A 20,507-nucleotide genomic window follows, 5' to 3' on the forward strand; every position below is an offset into this window, starting at 1 on the left:
ACCTGGATTGATGTCTGGTCCCTCTCAGTCCCAAGAGCGAACAACCCCTTAAACAAAGGACACACACAAAAGCCTTGGACACCCCCCCAAGATTTGAAAGTATCTTGTCCCCTTATTGGTCCTCTGGGTCAGGTGTCAGCCAGGTTACCCGAGCTTCTTAACCCTTTACAGGTAAAAGGATTTTAGAGTCTCTGACCAGGAGGGACTTTAGTACTGTACACAGTATGGCTGTCACCCTTCCCTTTATAGTTATGACAACTGTTAATGATAATAAGCAAATGAACATGGTGGGAGAGATTTCAGTGTTCTCTCACAGCCTGATTTTAATTGATATTTTTGGCAAAAGAATATTTAATAAGGATAAAAAAATATTTGATTAGTTCCCCATATTTTCTAACCCACAAAGAAGTTTGAAGCAAAATCTTGTCCACTCTGGCTTTGTATTTTCATGTATTTTGGGGCAAAATAATGAAAATCATGATATCTTTAAATATAATGGTTATATTTGTAATGCTTTCTTTTAAGCAAAGCTGGATCTTGCTTTCACAGTACCATGAATAGAAATAATAAAAATCTACAGATCCAAGTTTTAGGGATTTTTGCAGAGAAGGTGGAATATTTTTATTAACTGTTCTACTTGACCCCAGTTAGAGCTGCTCCCTACCTGGCTTTAATCTCTGGCCTCCTGGGTTATAAAACATTTACCTGCAGCTTGACCGGTTTCTTCTGCATCTATGCTTTCTTATGAAATTGATGCTATGGTACTGCTTTCTGATTCATCAGTCAGAATGTGTCATCCTGGATATTATGATCCAATGGAGCAAGCAGCACCACACAAAACAAAGGACAGCCTCAAAGAAAAGGTCACGTGCAGTTGAATAAAGCACTCATCTGAGTCTAGGAGGAAGAGATTGGATTGGGTCTTCTCTCCCTTCCCTGTCTATTTTCTGTTTCAGGAGGGATTGGGAATGCATGATTTCACTCTATGAAAAGAGTCATACTGTGTGCTCCACAGCTACAGAGAGACTGGGCCTTATGTGCCTTCTTTTCCCAATCAAAGTGCTAGCTTGCAGTGAGAGAGGAAAGGCGAGTATTCCTCCAGCCATGACGTGGTCTGATAGAGACTCCCAGCAGCCATGGACGCGGATAGGGGCATAAAGCCAGTCTATGAGACATGAGGACAAAGGGGAAAAGAGCTTCTAAGTCTCAGACACTAGAAGAGCACTAGCAGGAGGCGCTGTGGCAGTTGCAGATGGCAGGTAGGAGTTGGTGGCATATAGCATAGAGCAGTGGTTTGCAAACTTTTTGTATCGGTGACCCCTTTCACACAACAAGCCTATGAGTTTGTACCCCCTTATAAGTTAAAAATGGGGGGGTAATTTAATTTAGTGGGGGCTCGAAGCTGTCATTCCCACAGCTCGTGACTCCCATGTAACCACCTTGTGACCCCCTGAGGGGTCACAGCCCCCAGTTTGAGAACCCCTGGCATAGAGCCAGGAAGACAGCTAGAGTAGATCAAACCTCCATCCAGTCGTATATTCTCCTAACAACAATTAGGAGGCAATAGGAAAGTCCCCCACCTCCAAGCCATCTAGAACAGACCCTCTAACAGGTGCTAAGAATACAGCCACTGCCCATATACTAAGACACAGACCATACTATATGTTCCTAAAATGTCAGAGAGGATTACACTACATAGCTAGCACTCAGATGCCATGGTGATGGACACAGTATAAATACAGTACTTAAAGAAGAAGCCTCCTTCCCAGCAGCCAAGTGTGAGGATACAACAGTCTCAGTTATGTCTGGACTTTGCTGGACAAAAGGGGTGTAGTTTGGGAGGGGTTTAAAGGGCTAGGCTACACTACAAGTGCTACATCGGCGCAGCTGTGCTGCTGTAGTGCGTGTGGTGAAGACAATCTATGCTGATGGGAGAGAGGCATAATAAATCCACTGCCGTGAGAGGCAGTAACTAGCGCTGTCCACACCGGTGCTTGGGTCGGTGTAACTTATGTCGCTCAAGAGGGTGGCTTATTCACACCCCTGAGTGATGTAAGTTATACCGAAGTAAGTGGTAGTGTAGACCTGGCCTAAGTGAGTGTGTAGTTCTTTTAAACTTACCCCAGTGGTGGCAGCCTAACTCCTAGACTCCTATATCTTATGGTTAGCTACCACTGTGAGACACACGGAGGATCATTTAGTATTTGCTAGCTTATTGAACTGAACTGTCTTTGCTGTTGTTCATTTATTTTATTGATTTTTAGTGCAGCTCTTGCTGTAGCAGCCAGCCATTTATTTACACAGAAGGATAAAACTACCCACAATGCACAGCGATTAAAAAGCCACTATCCTTTTGTCAGGAATAAAATCAAACAGAAGATAAGAGTCAGACAAAAGTTAAACCAAATATATAATGTTCTGTAGCTCACTAGACCTGGGCTCTGGCAGGGTGCCAGAGGAGTGAATTTTAAAGATTGAAAAGAGCCTCATAAGAGAAAGGTCTGACACTAGACATGGAGAGGTTCTTTTCCCTTTGCCCTTCATCTTGTGTAGTCATTTGCACTTGCTTTGCATTAGTGTAAATGATGGTACAAGCTGCAGAAGAACAGGGAATCAGGCCTGGAGTGTTTAAGCACAGGGGCTGTCAGACTGCCTCCAAGCTGAGCTGAATGCTGCAATGGGGGTATGCAGTAAAGTGATCAAGAGACAGCCTTTACAAGTCTAGCAAGTTGTTCAGTGCCCTCAGCTCCCATTGGCTCCAGCGGGAGTTGGTGCTTATCACCTTGCAGGGTTGGACCTGCAAAGAAGAGGACACCTCAGCAATGTCTTTCTTGAAGTCAACCAGACACTAATTGAAAGCCGGCGCAATACTCAAATCATGGGTACAACATACTTGTTCATGGGATTCCTCCACTCAGGGCTCTAGGCAGTTTTCTCTGTTAGTGGAGTAAGTTTTAAATGATATAAGACACCACCTTTACCCTAATATTAACCAAATAATCAAACAATTTCATTAAAAATCATTTGCTGTTTCCATCATCAAAACATGAAGCCTTGTTATTAATGGAACATGAGAATTTGTCAGGTACGTTCAGCAGCGCTATATTAATCACAGCATCTCAATGTTCCTGGTAAAATAATTAGCAGTAAAATGCTTGACAATCTCAGCATTTAAGTAGCCATAATTAAGTTTCCGAGGTAGTGCATCATTAAGAACAATAGGCTATGGTCACACCTATTTTAGTGCTAATGTTTCAGTATGTCTGGTGTCTGATTCAAAAACACAACAGTCATTATAAATACTTTATTGCTAAAACTTATCTTTGCAACCTGAAAGGCAAAAACTTTGTTTTTTTCAGTCGAAGCTTAAATTAGTAAAATCCAGAGAAAATTTGCAGGCAGACACAATTTTCGCAACGTATAAATCTTATAAAGGAGCCTGATCCAAACCATTTTAAGGCACTGGGGCTGCATTAGGCCCAAAGTTTGGGATCTGGGTTTGTTTCATTTGGAATGGAGAAGGACAGCAGTGACACAGTAGAGAGCAAGTGCAATCAAATCAGTGATAGCAGCTCCCAGCAACAGCGTTCTTTATGGGACAAACAGAAAGTATCACAATAGAAAAATTCCATTTTTTGTGACAAGGATGGTAATAGGAATGGGAACTGGTGCAAGCACTATCCATTCTCATTACACGCAAAAAACAGTTTTCTGATGGTCTTTGGTTGCAGTACCAGAAGGCTATTATTTTTCTTTCCTTCTTTCCCCATGCCTATATGTTCTTTACTTATAGTAGAACTAATTGGGTTATGAACTACTGTCGAGATGAGTGATATAAGACAAGACGGGCCCCCGTTACAAAGTTTGGATCCACCCTTCTCCAAACCTGGGAGTGTTTGTATCCTGCACTTTGGTTTGGGCCTCTCTCTAAATGTAAGCAGAACTGTGCAAAACTAGGTGGCTCGATTTTTGTGGATTCATGCAGCATTGTCTTTGGTCCTGCTCTGTGCAGATTTGCATCCCCTGAGTTTCACTTTGAGTTTCAGACTGGAATAAACCTAGAACTTTAAAGTAAAAGTCAGTGAAAAGGGCCAAGTTTCGCCTAGTTCCAAATGGAAACCGTGTGAAACTACAAACTGCCTGATTTCAATCCACAGATGAGGCCCAGTTTTGAACAAACCTTGATCAAAGGTAAGCTTTGGATGAATCAGGAGCTAATTTCAAACTACACCTCTACCCCGATATAACGCTGTCCTTGGGAGCCAAAAAATCTTACTGCATTATAGGTGAAACTGCATTATATCGAACTTGCTTTGATCTGCCGGAGTGCGCAGCCCCGCCCCCCCCAGAGCGCTGCTTTACCACGTTATATCCAAATTCGTGTTATATCGGGTCACGTTATATAGGGGTAGAGGTGTATGTGAGAATGTGAAATCAAGTTTAACGTATTTTGTGTTTTACTGCAAATGTTTTCTAAAGCTGCAGTTTTAAGTAATAATATACAGGCAGGTTTTATCTGGCCCTTGCACCAGCATACACGGAAAAGAGAACTGTTCTCTCCATGGGGATAAACACTTCCCTCCAAAAGTTGTGGAGAAACAGGAAGGCGGCAGGCATAGTTTGGATGGTGCAGCCTGAACACCCACACTGTGTACTTGGGAGCTCAGGGAAGAAATTGGCTTCCTGAGGCACATTTCATCCTGAGTTTTCCCTTTCACATTGCAGGGCTGTGTCTAAGTGGTGCAATGTAGTCTACAGTAATAAGATCCTTGGAGTGTAAATTATAACTCTCTGGATTTAAATTATGCCAACAATGGGTTTAAACTTACTCCAGCAATGAATGGAATCTCCTTGGCTCCTTCTCAGTCGGTAAAACACAGGGCATATTAGTTGCACCAAATAAATGGAACCTGAAAGGACAAAACAATTCTTAGCTGCTGAATAGTCCTATTGGCAGGAATGGCGTCTGTAATGTGCTTTGTCTTCAGATTATATTCACTATTTAAAGCAGCCAACAGGCATTGATGCCATTTGTATGTAAAATATGCATTTCATATATGTGCAAACATCTTTCCATATAAGGTTGGAAAAACCTTCCAGTTATTTTAACCATATAAGGTTACCTGGACAAATCTTAAGGCTTCTGTGGGCCAAACTCTGCTCTTAGTTACACCAATGTAAATCCAGATCAACTGGATTGAAATCAGTGGCATTCCTCCAGTTTTATACTGGTGTGAGTACACAATTGGGGTTTATCCACTTTTGGAGCTATTACAGGTGATGTATTATTTAAATGAAGGAAGTGCTGCATACCGCTTCCAGTAACAAAATGCAAAATCCTTTGGACCTTATTATCTTGACAGTTGCATGCAGACAACTCCATGGAGAATGACAACTCTACATTTAGTGTGCGTAGTGTTGTCAGGTTTAAAAGTGCTAGATCTCTACCCGGGTGGTAAATTGCACAGGGCACTGTTGGCTTTTTGGTGAGATTTGACACATTATTTATAGAATAACACCGATAGTTTGTGGAGTGTCCCCATGGTGTGAGTTCACACCAGTTAAGCAAATCTGTTACACTTTTCATGTAATGGTGCTTTAAGTGATAGCACTGTTTGTGATGTATAAGGGTAAAGTAGCTAATGGAAAAACTTTGTTCATGAGTTGAAGAACACTCAAAATGTGCTACTGTTTGGGTTATTCTGGGCCAGTTTATTACATCTTTAATTTTCTGCTAAGGTCTGATTTACTGAGGGCATTGGCTGTAGTGAAAACAGTTGATCTGGAGATTGACATTATTGACAGATTCTTAGTACCGTATCTCATGATGATAGTCACTATGCCATAAAAACACATCCCACACTGAGATTAAATGTTGGTGGAGCTGTCAGGAGGTGGAATATGTTTCACTCTGTCCCATAGAGTGGGCTCAGTGTGCCTTCTGGTAAAGTCACAGTATTGTCAAGCTGGAAAGAGAAATTGGAGTAAGCCATGCAGAATTGTAGGTAAAATTCTTGTTTAATAATATAAAATCCTCTATGAGAGGTAAATGTTGAACAAAGCCACAATGAGTATTTTAATGTGCTTTTTTGAATAAATATTTGCCCTCTGTGTTTATTACCATGGAGCCATCATCACCTTTTCTTCCCAGGCAGGCAGGAAAAGATCAGAATAGATTGGTTTTCATAGTAATAAGTGATAGACAGAACACTCCCTTTGAGATGGTAATTCTTCCTGTTTGTCTATAGGGGATAGAGGTCTATTTCAAACTGGTTCCCTGGAGATACTATATTCCAATTTTCTATTTACAAAGTCCATAGCATATAAGAGTATTTGTTATGTGCCACTCAATAGTATGATTAGAATTCAACTGTAATGTACAAATGTTAAAAGAAATGGTATTCAAGCTTCACTGTAGAGAAACTCATTTTCTTCCAGGCACAGGAGTCAAACAGTAAATCAAATGTTTCTCATTAGATTCTGTGTTAAGCATGTTGCCAGTTGAACAGTATTGCATGCACTGGTGCATCAGTGAATGGCATATTATTCCAGAAGCTTCTGTTTATTAGAATAGATGATACAGGGCTAACCTTGTTGTCAGCCTTGTTGTATATTATGTCTGCACAGGCACATTTGTTTATAATCTGAAAATGTAGGTGGTTCAGAGGCTTAATTATTTTTAGGGGAATGGAGTTTAATAAGCATTAGCTGCTTCTACCACCCACTTTTAAGTGTTCTTTTTTCTTCCACTAGACTATAATTAAAGACAATCTGAGTGAAGCTTCCTTCTAATGTACACACTGTCAAGTGACAGCATGATACCATTTCCATGTTCAGTTAATATTTTTAAGACAATTAATGCGTTTGCCTATGTATTTTCTATCAGTCATACAAACATTAGTTTTCATGTTGTTTTTCCCCCCCAGATGTACATCCAGACAACAACACTTACTGTCTCCATGAGTTTAAGTGCTTCAGTATCTCTGGGCATGCTCTACATGCCCAAGGTTTATATTATCATTTTTCATCCAGAGCAGAATGTTCAAAAACGGAAGAGGAGTTTCAAGGCTGTTGTGACAGCTGCCACAATGCAAAGCAAACTGATCCAAAAAGGAAACGACAGACCAAATGGCGAGGTCAAAACTGAACTGTGTGAAAGTCTTGACACCAACAGTAAGTCATCTGTAGACTTTCCCATGGTCAAGAGTGGAAACACTTCCTAATAGATGTACGTTCGCAAGAATGCATTCACTTTTAATTGTAAACGTTATTCTTTTCTTTGCTTGTACTGCATGAATGCAGAGACGTGTCAGAATTCAAGTACCTTTGAGCAAAGGTTTGCCTACATGCAAATCTTTTTTATGGGTGACAACCGGTGATTACAAAAATAAACACATTTTGGAAAACCCACATCTTTTTAAATGATGTGGCCTAGCTAGCACTAATTTATTGCATCGTGTTTTACTATGGCAGTCTCATTATATACTGACACTTCTGAGGATATATTTAGGTGAGTCATTTTCAAGACTTTTGAAAAATATGGCTTCACATTCTACATTATTTTTTAAACTACAACTAGACATGGGTGAAAATATTCCTTCCTTAACCTTCTACCCTGTACTAGAATTTTTTTGTATAACTTGTGCATTTCCTATGATTTATCTGTAGTCCTAAAATGGCTGCCTGCCTCCACCTGGTGAGGACTTTTGAAAAAAAAAAGTACCGCATGATCCCATCACCCAAATCTTTGCTACAGTTTTTTATTTTGTACAAACAGTAGTGGATCCCTTTTTAAATTTACAAAAATTTAACATTAGTATCTATGTTCCAAGTGTTCATGCACATATAGATTAGACAAATCTATTTTTAGATTTACCAAAGGATAGAAGTGGGAAGAGAATATTTTCCACATCTGGAAGGTCTTTGAATCCTGGCACATCTCTTAGGAATTGTTAAATTATTATAACTTCCATACTGCAGCATGTCATAAATAGAGCTGAGTGAATATTTTCTGTACTCTGCCTTTTTCAGTGACAATTGCAGATTCAGAGACACCAAAACATTTAGTGAATTCATACTGGCTTTGCCAAAATTGTTTTGGAAATTTAAAAAATCGCCAAAAAAATTCAAACTATTTCATTTTGACATTTTCTAAATGGACCCTTTTGATTTTTAGTTTGAAATGACTTTTCATTTGAACATTTCCTTTAATTGTATTTTTAAAAAATCATAAACATAAAATGGTCAAAACTGAAATGAAACATTTAAATGTTATCAAAATATAATGTTTCATTCAGCCCCAGACAAATTTTATTTTATTCTTTGATTCACCAAAAATTTTGTTTGTCAGGTCAACCTAAAATATTGTTTTTATTTATTTATTTATTTTTGTAATTGCCAGCAAATTGAAAAATCCATTTTTTGCCCAACTCTAGTAATAAAGCCTGATTAACTGTACTTCTGAACAAAAAAATAAAATAATTTTTTTTTGAATAAAGCCAATGATTGCCCTTTCCCAAATCCAGTGGTAATAGAACATACGTTTCTATGTTGGAGTTAGAGCTTCAGTGAAATGGTGTAGTTCCTGTTATGGTTAAGGACTAATTCCTCCCATTATGCTGCAAATAGATCCTCTAGAGTTGTCTGAATTATTATTACTCCTGAGGTTTAAGGAAAATTGAATAATAATATTTTGCTTGTACACACCGACAAACCACTGCACATAGGATTGTGAAAGTTATTAGACCAAATCCTTTCACATGGAACTCCTAATGAATTCAGTCAGAGTTCACCAGAGTGAAGTATAGTGTAAAAAGTGAGTGAGGATCTTAGATTTGTTCCATAACTCACTTGTTGGAGGATACTGGGTACAGATTATCTTTTAAAAATTCAATAATTCGCCTGCTAAACTTGTGGCCATTCAAAAGTGTGTAACTACCAGATGAAGCAATGGAGCCACTGCCTTTGGATTTCCATAGTTTCATACTACAACCTATACCAGAGGGGGAAATGATGATGAAATTCTCTGTAGATCAGATGTCAGCGTGTAAATATGAAAACCCCTACATCTCTTACAATTCTTCATAAGTCACCAAAAGAAAATAGAGGGACGGGGAAGAAAGAGAGTTTCCTTGCTGAGTTGGCAAAATGATCAACATCAGAGAAAAAGGTCAAATATAGTTCCACAATGGGGTGCAGAAGGAGATGGTAAGAAAGCCCTGTGTACCTGAGATTTATCAGCTGTACCTAATGAAGAAGAAATGCTGTGTCTGGTATTCTTTTAACTATGACTATGCATAATTCATGAAAACAGCTGCCACTGGAAGCAAGTCTGCTTTCTCCAGCAGTGTGACGCACGCAGGGAAGTATCAATTTACCGTATTCTAAACCTGATTTAACACTAGCACACCTAGATAATTTTCAAGCGCCTCAGTAGTACATCTCTTCAAGGCTTTGATCCATGTACTGTTATGCCCCATAGGCAAGTATTCAAAAAAATCAACAAATTCCCATTCTAGAGAGCTAGCCTCATGTAATTGAGCTGGCTTGGCTAAAAGAATGGGCTATTAGGTTTTCAAAAAAAATACTATATCCATTAGATTTTGTTAACTTTTCTCTTTTCTGCCAAAATAACTATTGTCAAAAAGTATTTGAGGCTGTAGTGAAGGATACAATAAAATAAACGCTTTCCCCTAGATCAGCTGTAATAACCCCCAAAATACAGAAAAATGTCTCTTCAAATTGACACCTGTAACCCAGTCTCAAATTGTTATTAGGTGATCACAGTTCCAGCATGTAAGTCTTACCTAGAGAATAGCAGGCTGTCACTCGCACTCCAAAAATGGAGAAAGTTACAGAATGTATGAAATCAGGGTATCACTAGCACTCCAGAAATGGAGAGAGAAGTTTCCCGCCCCTTACCTAACCAAGGATGCTGATGCTGATGACAACAACAACCACAGCTTACTACCAAAGCACAAACAGGAAGAAGTGAATTTGTTTGCTGATTTTTGGGAGGCATCAAGGGTGCATTCTGGGATTTCTTATTTAAAGATATGCAGCCAAATTCTGATTCCATTTATATATATGCTAAAGTAAAGGGAGCTGTTTGCATGTGTCTGAGGACAAAATTTGCCACTTGAAGAGGCAGGAGGGCAACAGAGAGAAATCAGTAGGCACAATACAGCAGGATAACTACAAAAGGATTGTATTCAACTGCTGTAAAACATGGACTTTGATGAAGCTATACCAATTTATACCAGTTCAAGATCTGACCCAGAAGGCTTGATTCAGCAGCCTAGATGCAGAAGTAATTCCTGTTGAAATCAAAGGAAGATTTTTCTTTCAAAAGGTCTGCAGGATCAGGTCCAAAGCAGGGATCAGGTTGCCTGATCAGTCACCAGCAGGTAGTGAGCAGACAGGGCAGAGTGAAAGTCAGCATGTGGTCAAGTGAACACTAGGCAATGAACAGAGGGACAAGGAGGTTAATACCAGACAGTCACCAAATTTGGTTTTCTTTTCTCCTACTCTTCTCATTCTGATGATTCCTCTGACAAGATCTGTATTATTCTGGCTGTCTTTCTCAGGTGCCTTTTTGTTTTTTTCATTGTCCTGTATATTTTGATTTTTTCCATAGTCCACCTTTTTATTGTTCTGTTCTCTGTTCTTCTGCTTGCTCTCTGCCTTTTTCTTTTTCTTACTGTCCTTGTTTCTGCTGCATTTTCTCCCTCACCCCGCTCTTTTCTGGTGCTTTGCAATTCCTTACTCGCTCCCCCCATACACACTTTTTCTCTCTTTAAATTCTTCTTCTTCCTATGGTTTTTATCTACTGAGTGTTGTTTATATTTTACTCACTACAGCCATTTACTCTTTTGTTATTTTTCCCTTTTGTCTGCCCTTATTCTGTGCTTTAGCTCTGTCCTTTATATCTTTTTTTTTTTTTTTTTTTTACATTTCTTGGGTCCATCTCTTTTAATCTATGCCCCTACTCTCCTGTGCTTGACCATTCACCAATCATTTTTTTCCTGTCAAAATCTCTCTTCTAGGCACGTGCTGAAATCCTGGCCCCGTTGAAGTTAATGGCAAAACTCACAGATTTTACCCATAGACTGTACCAAAGCCATTTGCTTCAGACAGCAGAGAAAAAAATGCAAGATAAATTACACACTACTCTTGAGATCTGGGAGTAGAATCCTTATCCTTCCGTTCTATAAAGGAGAAACCACTACTGCTTGAGCTAAATGAGATCTCATGTACAGTCATGTACAAAACTCGTATATTACAGCATCACTCACTGGAGTTTAGTTACTGCCTAACAGGGCTCCCCAGGTGGCTTGATTAAACAGGAGTTCTTAGTCTTCATTCAACCTCCATTCATCCAAATGCACCAGACCTTTGCAGAGAGCAAGGGATGACCTAAGGGCTTAAATGATCTCTGTTGAAGCTTCCATGCTACTCCCATTAAGGGCAGGCCAAGCAGTCCTCTACTTTAGCTTCTTTTGGGCTGGGATCAAACACATTGTGCCTAACAGAGTACTCTAGATGGCTCATATGAGAATCTTCTTCTCCCACAAGAGGTAATAGTGAATCTCAGGTGCCCCTCACCCCTCGTCCTCTTTCCAGGCACCAAGGGGCCAGGTATTCCAGGCCTTTCCAATGCTGATTGTTTCCATTAGCTTCTCTGTTCAGCAATCACTTGCATCAGCTGATTCACTATCACGTTCTCTGTTAGTTCCCCCCCCCCCATTCTTTTGTGTTTCATTCCTTTGTTTCTTTCTTCATGTTTGTTTACTTTTCTGCCCTCTCTGTTTGATGTTTGTGATTTCATTCTCTGTTTTTGTTCTGTGTTGGTTTATGACCCAAGACTCCATCTTCTGTTTTGTTTGTGTTTACAACAAGCTCTTTCTGGCCTTCTAGAAAGTTGCAGTGAACTGAAGCAAGCTGTGGGAATCAATATGGGCCCATCAGTAACTTGGTATTCAGTAGAGAACTATTGAGTCAAAGCCACTAATATATTCCCAGTCTATTTTCACAAAGCTTAATCCTGAATATTCAATGCTAATTTCCATCATTGGCATTGCCTGGTAAAACTGGAAGAAAAAATACTCAAACAAGTATGGAGGGGTTCTATGCCCTTATTTTATCCTAATGATGCCACTGATAAACATCTATTAAGAAGAAGAAATGTGTAGGTTTTGTAATAGAGTATGAAAATAAAATAAATGATAGCACAGTATCTCTATGTAGTAACTTTCATCCAAGACAACTTAATCACAGATGATTTATATGCTAAATCATAGGTAGAGTTGTTTAAAAAAAACTGACTTTCATTGAATTTTTTTACAAAAATTGCATAACAAACTCAACTTTTGGAGAATGTTGGCCAGCTGTAATAACTGGACTTAGCACAACCTTCCTTTGGTTTTAATAAAATATAGATTTTAAATTGCTTTCCAAATAATATTGTGGTTCTCATTGGTAACCACAATTATAAATTTATTTCTCTATACTATGAAACTCTTATGCAAATATGTGTTCCCACAGATATTTTTTTATAGTTAAGTTGTCATTAAGGTTCAAGCACATATCAATGGTTTGACTATATTTTACCATTCAAAAGAATGAAAACATTCAAAACCTGGGAAATGAAGATGTGAAATTGCATTTCTCAAACAAGGCACTTAGATTTCCATATTTCTGAACTCATGCTAATATTAGCCTACCATTATTCCTTAATTGCATGTAGAGGATGGAAAATGTGCACCACAGGATGCTGGTTTATAATTTGTTTCATGCATAGATGTCTCTACACCAAGGCACTGGTCCTGCAAGCTATTTCATGTGGGCACATCTCCACACCCACAGGGTTCCACAGGAGTGCAGGGACTGAACCACATGGGGAAGCATGCAGGATCAGGGCCTCGATGTGCTGCTTTGCTTTGTCATTACTAAGGCTATGATTTAATGATGGGTATTTTTAGTAGAAGTCATGGACAGGTCATGGGCAAGAAACAAAAAATCACGGCCTGTGACTTGTCCGTTACTTAGACCATAAATACCCCTGGTTGAATCCTGGGGCTGAGGGCGTGGCACCAGCTGCCAGGGCGGGGAGAAGGCCCGCGGCACCAGCTCCAGGCAGGGAGCCCTGGGGGGGCAAGGCTGGGGGGGGAGCCCCACGGAGGCAAAAGCAGCTCCAGTTGCCGCTGAGGGGGAGTCCCGGGGGTAGAGTACCCAATTTGGGTTGGATGTATACCTGGAGTTTTCATCACATGACATAGTCTTTAATTAAAGATTCATCTTTAATTCCTGGAGACTCCAGGACAATCCTGGAGGGTTGGCAACCCTACCCGGGGGGCCAGCAGCTGCTCCGGCCCCTGCCATGGGGGGAGCCATAGGAGGCTAATGGCTGCTCTGGCCGCCGCCATGAGGGGGAGCCCCGGGGCCAGCTGCTGCTCCGGCCTCCCTGGGACCACTGCTCAGGTGGTCCCTGGGGCAGCCACATTGGCCGCTGCTCGGGTGGTCCCAAGAGCCAGCTGCCCAAAGCCACCCGAGCAGCAGCCAATGCGGCTGGCTGTACGGCCGCCCGAGCGGCTGGCGGCAGAGCCGCTGCAGAAGTCACAGAGGTCACAGGAAATCACGGAATCTGTGACTTCCGTGACCTCTGTGACAAATACGGAGCCCTAGTCATCACCCTATCCTTCGCTGTTTTAAGTGCTCCAATTTCATGATCTGAGCATGTGGAGTTTTTGCATTCAGATATGCTAGCTCTGCTTCTAATGACACTTGGAGAGTTGGCTGCCACATGGAATCAGAGGGTCAAATCCTGCCAGGTAGTGAACACTGCCTCAGAGGTACTATACACCTCAGCATCTTGCAGGCTTAGGCCCTTAATGAAAAATGGGGAATTATTGCCTTCAATGTGGTATTAGTCTGGAATGTGGAAAATTTGGAAGTTGTAAAATTATTTTATATTTACAGTGTATGACCATAAAGAAAGCCCAAAGCAGCACAACCGCTATTAAATGTAGGGTATGTTTGCACTTCAAGCTGGACCAGTGGGACAGGCTAGGTTCTAGGGATATGTCTACCCGCTGAGCTGGGGGTGTAATTCCCAGTTTGAGGAGACCTACCCGCACTACCACTGATAGAGCTAGCACTCTAAAACTAGAGTATAGCCGCTGCGTCACAAGCTGCGGAAGAGGCTAGCTGCCCCGAGTACATGCTTGCAGTCTCACATGGGTACATACCTGGTAGGGCTAGCCCTTCCTGCCACTTGTGCCACCATGCCTACACAATATTTTTAGCATGCTATTTCCACCAAAGCTAGTATGTCTACTACAGATGGGAATCACACCCACAGCTCAAAGTGAGGACATACCACTGGACTCTGCAAGCTGGTTTAGTAGACTCCTAAGGACCAGATTGGCTCCTGAGCCCCAAATGAACCTCAATCAATTTATAATTCCTCTGCTAGGGATGGATCCAAAACAGGATTGGCAGGGGACAAATTAAGGCTCTTGAGGGTTTGGGTGTGGTCCTAATGAGGCATTTAAAGTTCGGGAGTGGTGGGTTAAATCTTGGTGCTTAGGCAGGTCTTATCAAACATCCTGCGGCTCGTAAGGAATGGGCGATGACACTCCTAACAGACATTGGGGAATCTCCTCCCAGCATACATCATACATTTTCAGGAAGTGGGGGACAGGGGTCAGAAGTCCTTTAATCTCCCATCCAAGACCCCTGCTCTCTACATCCCTCCTTCCCAGCTCCATTTCACCCTCATTGAAACACAGGTCCCTCTTGAGTGGAGTATGGTGCACATTTACCAGCGTAAAACAAATTATACAGCTGTATAGGACAGGAAGTGAAGAAAAAAACATGTGCAGGTGGGTCAACTGAAGAAACAACTATGTCACCTATTTTAAATACGTATAGGACATCCCATGATAATGTTTCTATACAACTCTAAATCCTTTTGTTTTGGTTTACTTCTGTTGTCTCATTCCAAGAGCAGAGTAATAAATGGGTTTGTAAAGGGTATTTCCAGGAGCATGATGAGTCAAGTTTGTTGCCCTCCCTGGCCAGATAAGCTTGCCGAGTGTGGTCCATGCAACAACTCTGAAATGTTCACAGTCTTAAAGCCCAATAAACTAGCTGTTGAGGCTCTTAAATCCCAAACAGGATCTGCAGAATCATTAGCATAAACTGTATAGATATGTAAGGTATTTATCAAATAAAAAGAGAAAAGCTGAATATGCCGGTTGTCTGATTTTTCCAGTATGGCAGTGGGATTAGTGTTATCACAGTGTGAACTACTATATAAACCCACCATGGGAATACTTTGGAATAAATCCGATTTTATTTTTAAAGTCCTATTATAAGGAATACACCTACTTATTGATTTTTACTTTCTTCTTCTTGACTCATCCAACACTAGATGCATCAAAGCAATGTATTCAGACTGGCAGATAATTCAACATTAGTTCTTTTCCCAGACACAAAAAAGGAACCTGTCCAATTTGCATACGTGTGTTTTATTTACTCATGTTTTACTGGGAACAAAATCACTTTATGTTCTAAAGAAATTGGTCCAGTTTCAGCAATCGTATTGTATTCCCAGATGGGAGAATGCAGGGCAGAGTGAGAGCAATCTCTTCAACAATCCAGCTGTGGGAGCGTGAGAGAGAGCTCACAAAGGAGTCTCATGTTCCATGCGAAAGTTCTAAAAAACATGAATGTGGCTATATTTGCTTAAAGAGTCTTGGTACTCCAGGAGCAGGGCTATTTCCTGTCAGGAATAGGGTACTCTGATCCTTAAGCAGAGTCATATGAAGGCCTTGCTCCGCATCTGCTCAGAGTAGTCTTCTCTTGAAGTGGGACTGCCACCGGTCTCTTATTTTTGTAAGCAACACAATTTACTTGCTGGTTTTCACTGAGCTGAGTTTTAGAATTCACATCCAAACCTTCTTAGGGGGTCATACTTCTGAAACTCCAAAACTGGAGGTACCTGTATGTGTGGTGATAAACAACAAGCTCTTTGACAGTTGTTTTGATGTTTGTGTTCTCATGATTATGCATTCCCATATCCTAATGGAAAAAGTCAAATCAGATTTGACTTTCAGTGGGCTGGTTCCCTAGTGTCTTCCAAAGCTGCAACTGCAGGCTTAGAGTCACATTCCCTAGAAATCAAAACACAAACATGAACTTTACACAGCGTATTTCATTATTTATATCTACCTAGTGATCTTACAATAACGCAGTTCTGTACATAATGTAGTGGGACTGGGGGGTGGGTCAGAGAAGATTGTATTTCCCTGCTTCTGTATTTCTATTCTTCCACCATCACCGTCAGATTCCCAGGTCAGGTTTAGACAGTGTGAAGATGTCTTTTCCTATTTCAGCTATGTAACAACATCAGTGGATTCCTATCCAATACTACATAGCAAAGGACTGTACTCAGAGAGAGAAAAAGCAAAAAAGCCTTGATTCTGAGCTTACACCAGTTTTACACTGGTGTAACTTCATTGACCTTAGTGGAGTTATATATTTAGGCCTGATCCTGCACTACTTAACTTCAAGCATATGAGTCATCCAGGTGAAGACAATGGAACTACTCATGGCCTAAGTCTTTGCAGAATTGCAGTCTTATGGAGTAGTGACATCAGTGCAGTTACTCATGATTTAAATTGGCATGCGTATAGAATTATATGGGCCAGATTCTCTAGACCACTAAGTTCATTTTGTGCTGCCAGCTGCCACCACCCACTGGGGTAAATGGAGTATGTCAGAGGCAGGCTAGAGACAGAAAGGGTGTGCTGAAGCCGAGCTCCTTTGCACCTGATGCCCTACAGACTTTATAACAGTGGTGGAAGACAGAGTCAGCACCCTACTGCTCTAAGTTCTGCTGGGTCCATACAGCTGGGGATCAGGGAGCTGCCTGTGGCACTCTGAAGCCACCATTGCCAACTCTATCTGAGCACATTAATGGAGAACTGGGCCCTACATCTCTAACAACAATAAGGAACAGTGGCTGCCAGGTAGACATGCCCAATACTATATTTAGGTTCAGTGACTTATCACCATTTTACCTTAACAATAGTCCAGGAGCTGACTCATCCTCAAATATTGCACCTTTCTGAACAAGCAGGAGAATCTCTGCACTAAGGGGAAATTCACTTGTAAGAAAGGGTGGTGCTGTTGATGCTATTAATCTGCCCGGGGAATATCACCACAGGAGGGCAGTTTTAAAGTACAGCCTGGGCTTTCTAGTAAACACGCCTGTAGACACTTCCTGGAGGAGAGATGTTCTATGTCAGAGCATCTCCCGAGAATGCTGGTCACATACCTTCATCAGCCAGCATTACCCACTTTCAGGGCTGCATCAGCCACCTTTGGCCTCTTTCCCCTCATAAAACAGGAGTTGTGGATGTCTTATATGTCTGTAACTCCCTCCTAGGTCTCCGATCCACCAGTGGATGCCTAGCCGGCCTCAGTCAGCAGAAATTGGAGAGTGACTCAAGCCCCAGATGTGAAAGGAATTTACAGCATTTTGCTATTTTTTTTTAAATTAGCCCAATAAAACATTGAAACTAAGGCACAGCATATTATATTGAAAAAAACACAACTAGCCAGCAAGAGATATGAAATATGCCCAATAGCTTGTAGAATAAAGAGCTGTGTGTCTTTTTCTCACCCACCAGCCATCATGTTACCCCTAAACCACACAGAAATAAAATGTCACAAAAAGCACAGTATTTGGGTCCTGTTTCCAGCAAGCTATTCAGAAAAGCACTTAAGTGTATGCTTCAAGTTAAGAATATGCTTATGTGGTTTCTTGAATTGGGACCTTGGTGAAGTTGATTATACAGCTGAATGCTGACTAAATACTAAATTAATTTAATTGCTACACAAAGTACTTTATGTTGATTCCAAAACCTGAAATGTAACTTTGCTCTTTTCTTTTTTTTTGCTTTGCAGCTTCCTCTACCAAGACAACATATGTCAGCTACAGCAATCATGCAAACTGAGCAGGGAAATGAAACACACCTGAAGTATGTGAAAATTTAAAAAAAAAACAATGAATTTACTACCACCAAAACCTCGGTCTTGGAAAGAGCTGTAGACTACAATCAACTCAATAGTCAGTCTCTTAATGGACAAAGATTAATGACGAGCCAAAAGCAGGAGGGGCGGGGAAGGGAAAAGCTCAGTTTTATACAATTCAGACCGAATGTCAAACTTCTGAACTGTTTACTCACAAAAGGAAGTAAATCACAAAAGGAAAACAAATGTTAGCTTGTGAAAAAAAAATGCTGTTGAAATAAACCATGTCTGATGTTATACTTGTAAGTACTTTTTTGTGATTGTGAGAATTTCCATTCCTGTCCCACATTGTTCAACTTGTATAAGAAGATGAATTTGTTTCTTGTGATGACTGACTGAATCGAAGCCCTGGGTTGTGCTAAAATAAATGCAATGATTGACGCATGCAAATTTTTATACGAAATAATTTATTTCTAATAATAAAGGAATGTTTTGCAAATGTTCAGACTTGTTTCGTTGAAGTTTTAAGGAAGAAAAAACAAATAATATTTTAAGTCCTGACAATATTGTCTATTGTTTGTTTAGAATGTGCAGTAAAGGGGGGGAGGGGTATAAATAAAACAATAATAATGGTGTCAGAGGAATGCAGTGTAAAGTATAAGCATGTTGATGGAGGTGTCTGTATGTGCGTGCGTGTGTGTGTGTGTGTGCGCTCTCCGAGGTGGGTGAATTTATTTGTTTTTAAAATTGTGACTATTTTAAAATTGCTGGTGGGAGTTTTTCCCAAAGTAAATACATTTTAAGATTTTGTGAAATGAAGGATTCCTGATGTTGTGCTCACCATTTATGATTCAGCAACTGTTTTTTTTTTCTTTTGAAAAAATTATCAGACAATTATAACAAAGATAGTAAAACTAAAAACTCAGATTTCTTATAGTAATCAGAACCAGCAAACTGAAATAAAAGGTTAATCTTATTATCCTGTACTATGCTATTATGTTGCTGATATTCCCCCATCAGGTATGATGGTTTGCCATTGCTGGCAATCACATCTTATTGATGGATGCCTTAGAAATAACATAGAAAGGAATCAGTGGAATATTTGGAAAACAGTAAAGTGGATATATGAACTAACTTATCAAACCTTTCAAAATCAAAGGAAATGGCTATTCAAGTACAATTCTGATGTCTTCTAATTTTCAGAATTAAATTATTCAGTAGTTAATGGTGCCATGCCATTAGAAATGGTTGTACCAAAGACAGAGAAAAAACAAGAGAGATTGGAACCATTGTAGAGATCTATCATGTTAATAAGCCACTCTAGACAAGTTAAAAGCAGACTGCTAGAGGCTTTCAGCTCTGTCACCAATGTCTATGATGTGCTTTGAGACTTTTTCTACTCTATACAATATCTACCATTCGTCAAGTCAATGGGTCTTCACAATCAGTTTGTTATTAAATGTTCTTTCTGATGATTTAGCCTGGATGGCTCATTGTTCTTCTTTCCGATAGGCGCTATCTCTTTGTAACATATCTTCGCCGAGGAGGCTGCAGTGGACCCTGGATTACATTATTGAATAAGGGAAGGTTAATTTATTTGAAACTGAATCTCTTACATGTTACAGTGCCATACTTTAGTCTCTTGTGCAGGCAGCAAACTGCTTTCAGTCAACTATCCCCTCAGTGAATGTCCATGTTCCAAAGCACTTTGACAAAGTACAGTTAGGAAGGATCTATCCCAATATTTGGACACCTGAGTTACTGACAATGTATCATTCAATATAGTGTAATTGAAATGTTTATGACTGACCACTCACCAAACTACAAAATAATTATAAATGAAAAAATAAAGAACCAGGGATTAATTACTTTTTCTATTGACTATGCTTGAGAGCCATTAAATATACTATGGTCCCTACTCTGCAAACTTACATACACTTAATATTATGCATGACTAGTGCCACTGGCGTCAATGGGCAGTACTCTCATGTTTAAAGTTCAGTAGAGCTGCTTGGAAACTTTTTGATGAAAAGTTTAGTTGCAGAGACTGCCACTGTGTCAAAACCAAAATATATCAGTTTCGACTAAGGTTTCAATGGGACAGTTTCTCAAGTTCAGGAGGATGAGAGAGAGAGAGACCTGATCTTTTCTAGCTGTAAACAGGCATTTCAACACAATTCCAGTTTGTGAAAACCTTCAAAAGGTTTTGATTTCATTCCAGTGCAGAATGAAAACAAACGTTGAAAGTTGTCATGAAATGAAATTGTTGCCTTCTGGCCTGCTCAAAAGATCTGCATGAGTGTTTGCTGGATGAAGCCCTCAATCACCAACGGGCCTGATCCTGAAGTTGTTCTCTGCATGCGATGCTGATTGAAGCTAGTGAATTTTCAGGTAAAGTAAGAAATAGCCCATTAATCTGTTGTGAAGAAGAACACATAGGCCTGGTCCACACTAACCCCCCACTTCGG

At 40.3% G+C, this 20,507-nt stretch overlaps 1 protein-coding gene across 1 annotated transcript in view; it reads left to right on the plus strand.

The window, feature by feature from the left end:
- GRM8 (glutamate metabotropic receptor 8) overlaps positions 1 to 7,223 on the plus strand; it is a 482,743-nt gene extending 475,520 nt beyond the window's left edge. Inside the window, exon 9 of the mRNA XM_065419971.1 lies at positions 6,927 to 7,223. Within this exon, the coding sequence (XP_065276043.1) occupies positions 6,927 to 7,223 (297 nt within the window). The remainder of the gene's footprint in view (positions 1 to 6,926) is intronic.
- The last annotated feature ends 13,284 nt before the right edge of the window (positions 7,224 to 20,507 follow it).

The sequence above is a fragment of the Emys orbicularis genome, chromosome 1 (assembly GCF_028017835.1).
Source record: "Emys orbicularis isolate rEmyOrb1 chromosome 1, rEmyOrb1.hap1, whole genome shotgun sequence".
Lineage (NCBI taxonomy): Eukaryota > Metazoa > Chordata > Testudines > Emydidae > Emys > Emys orbicularis.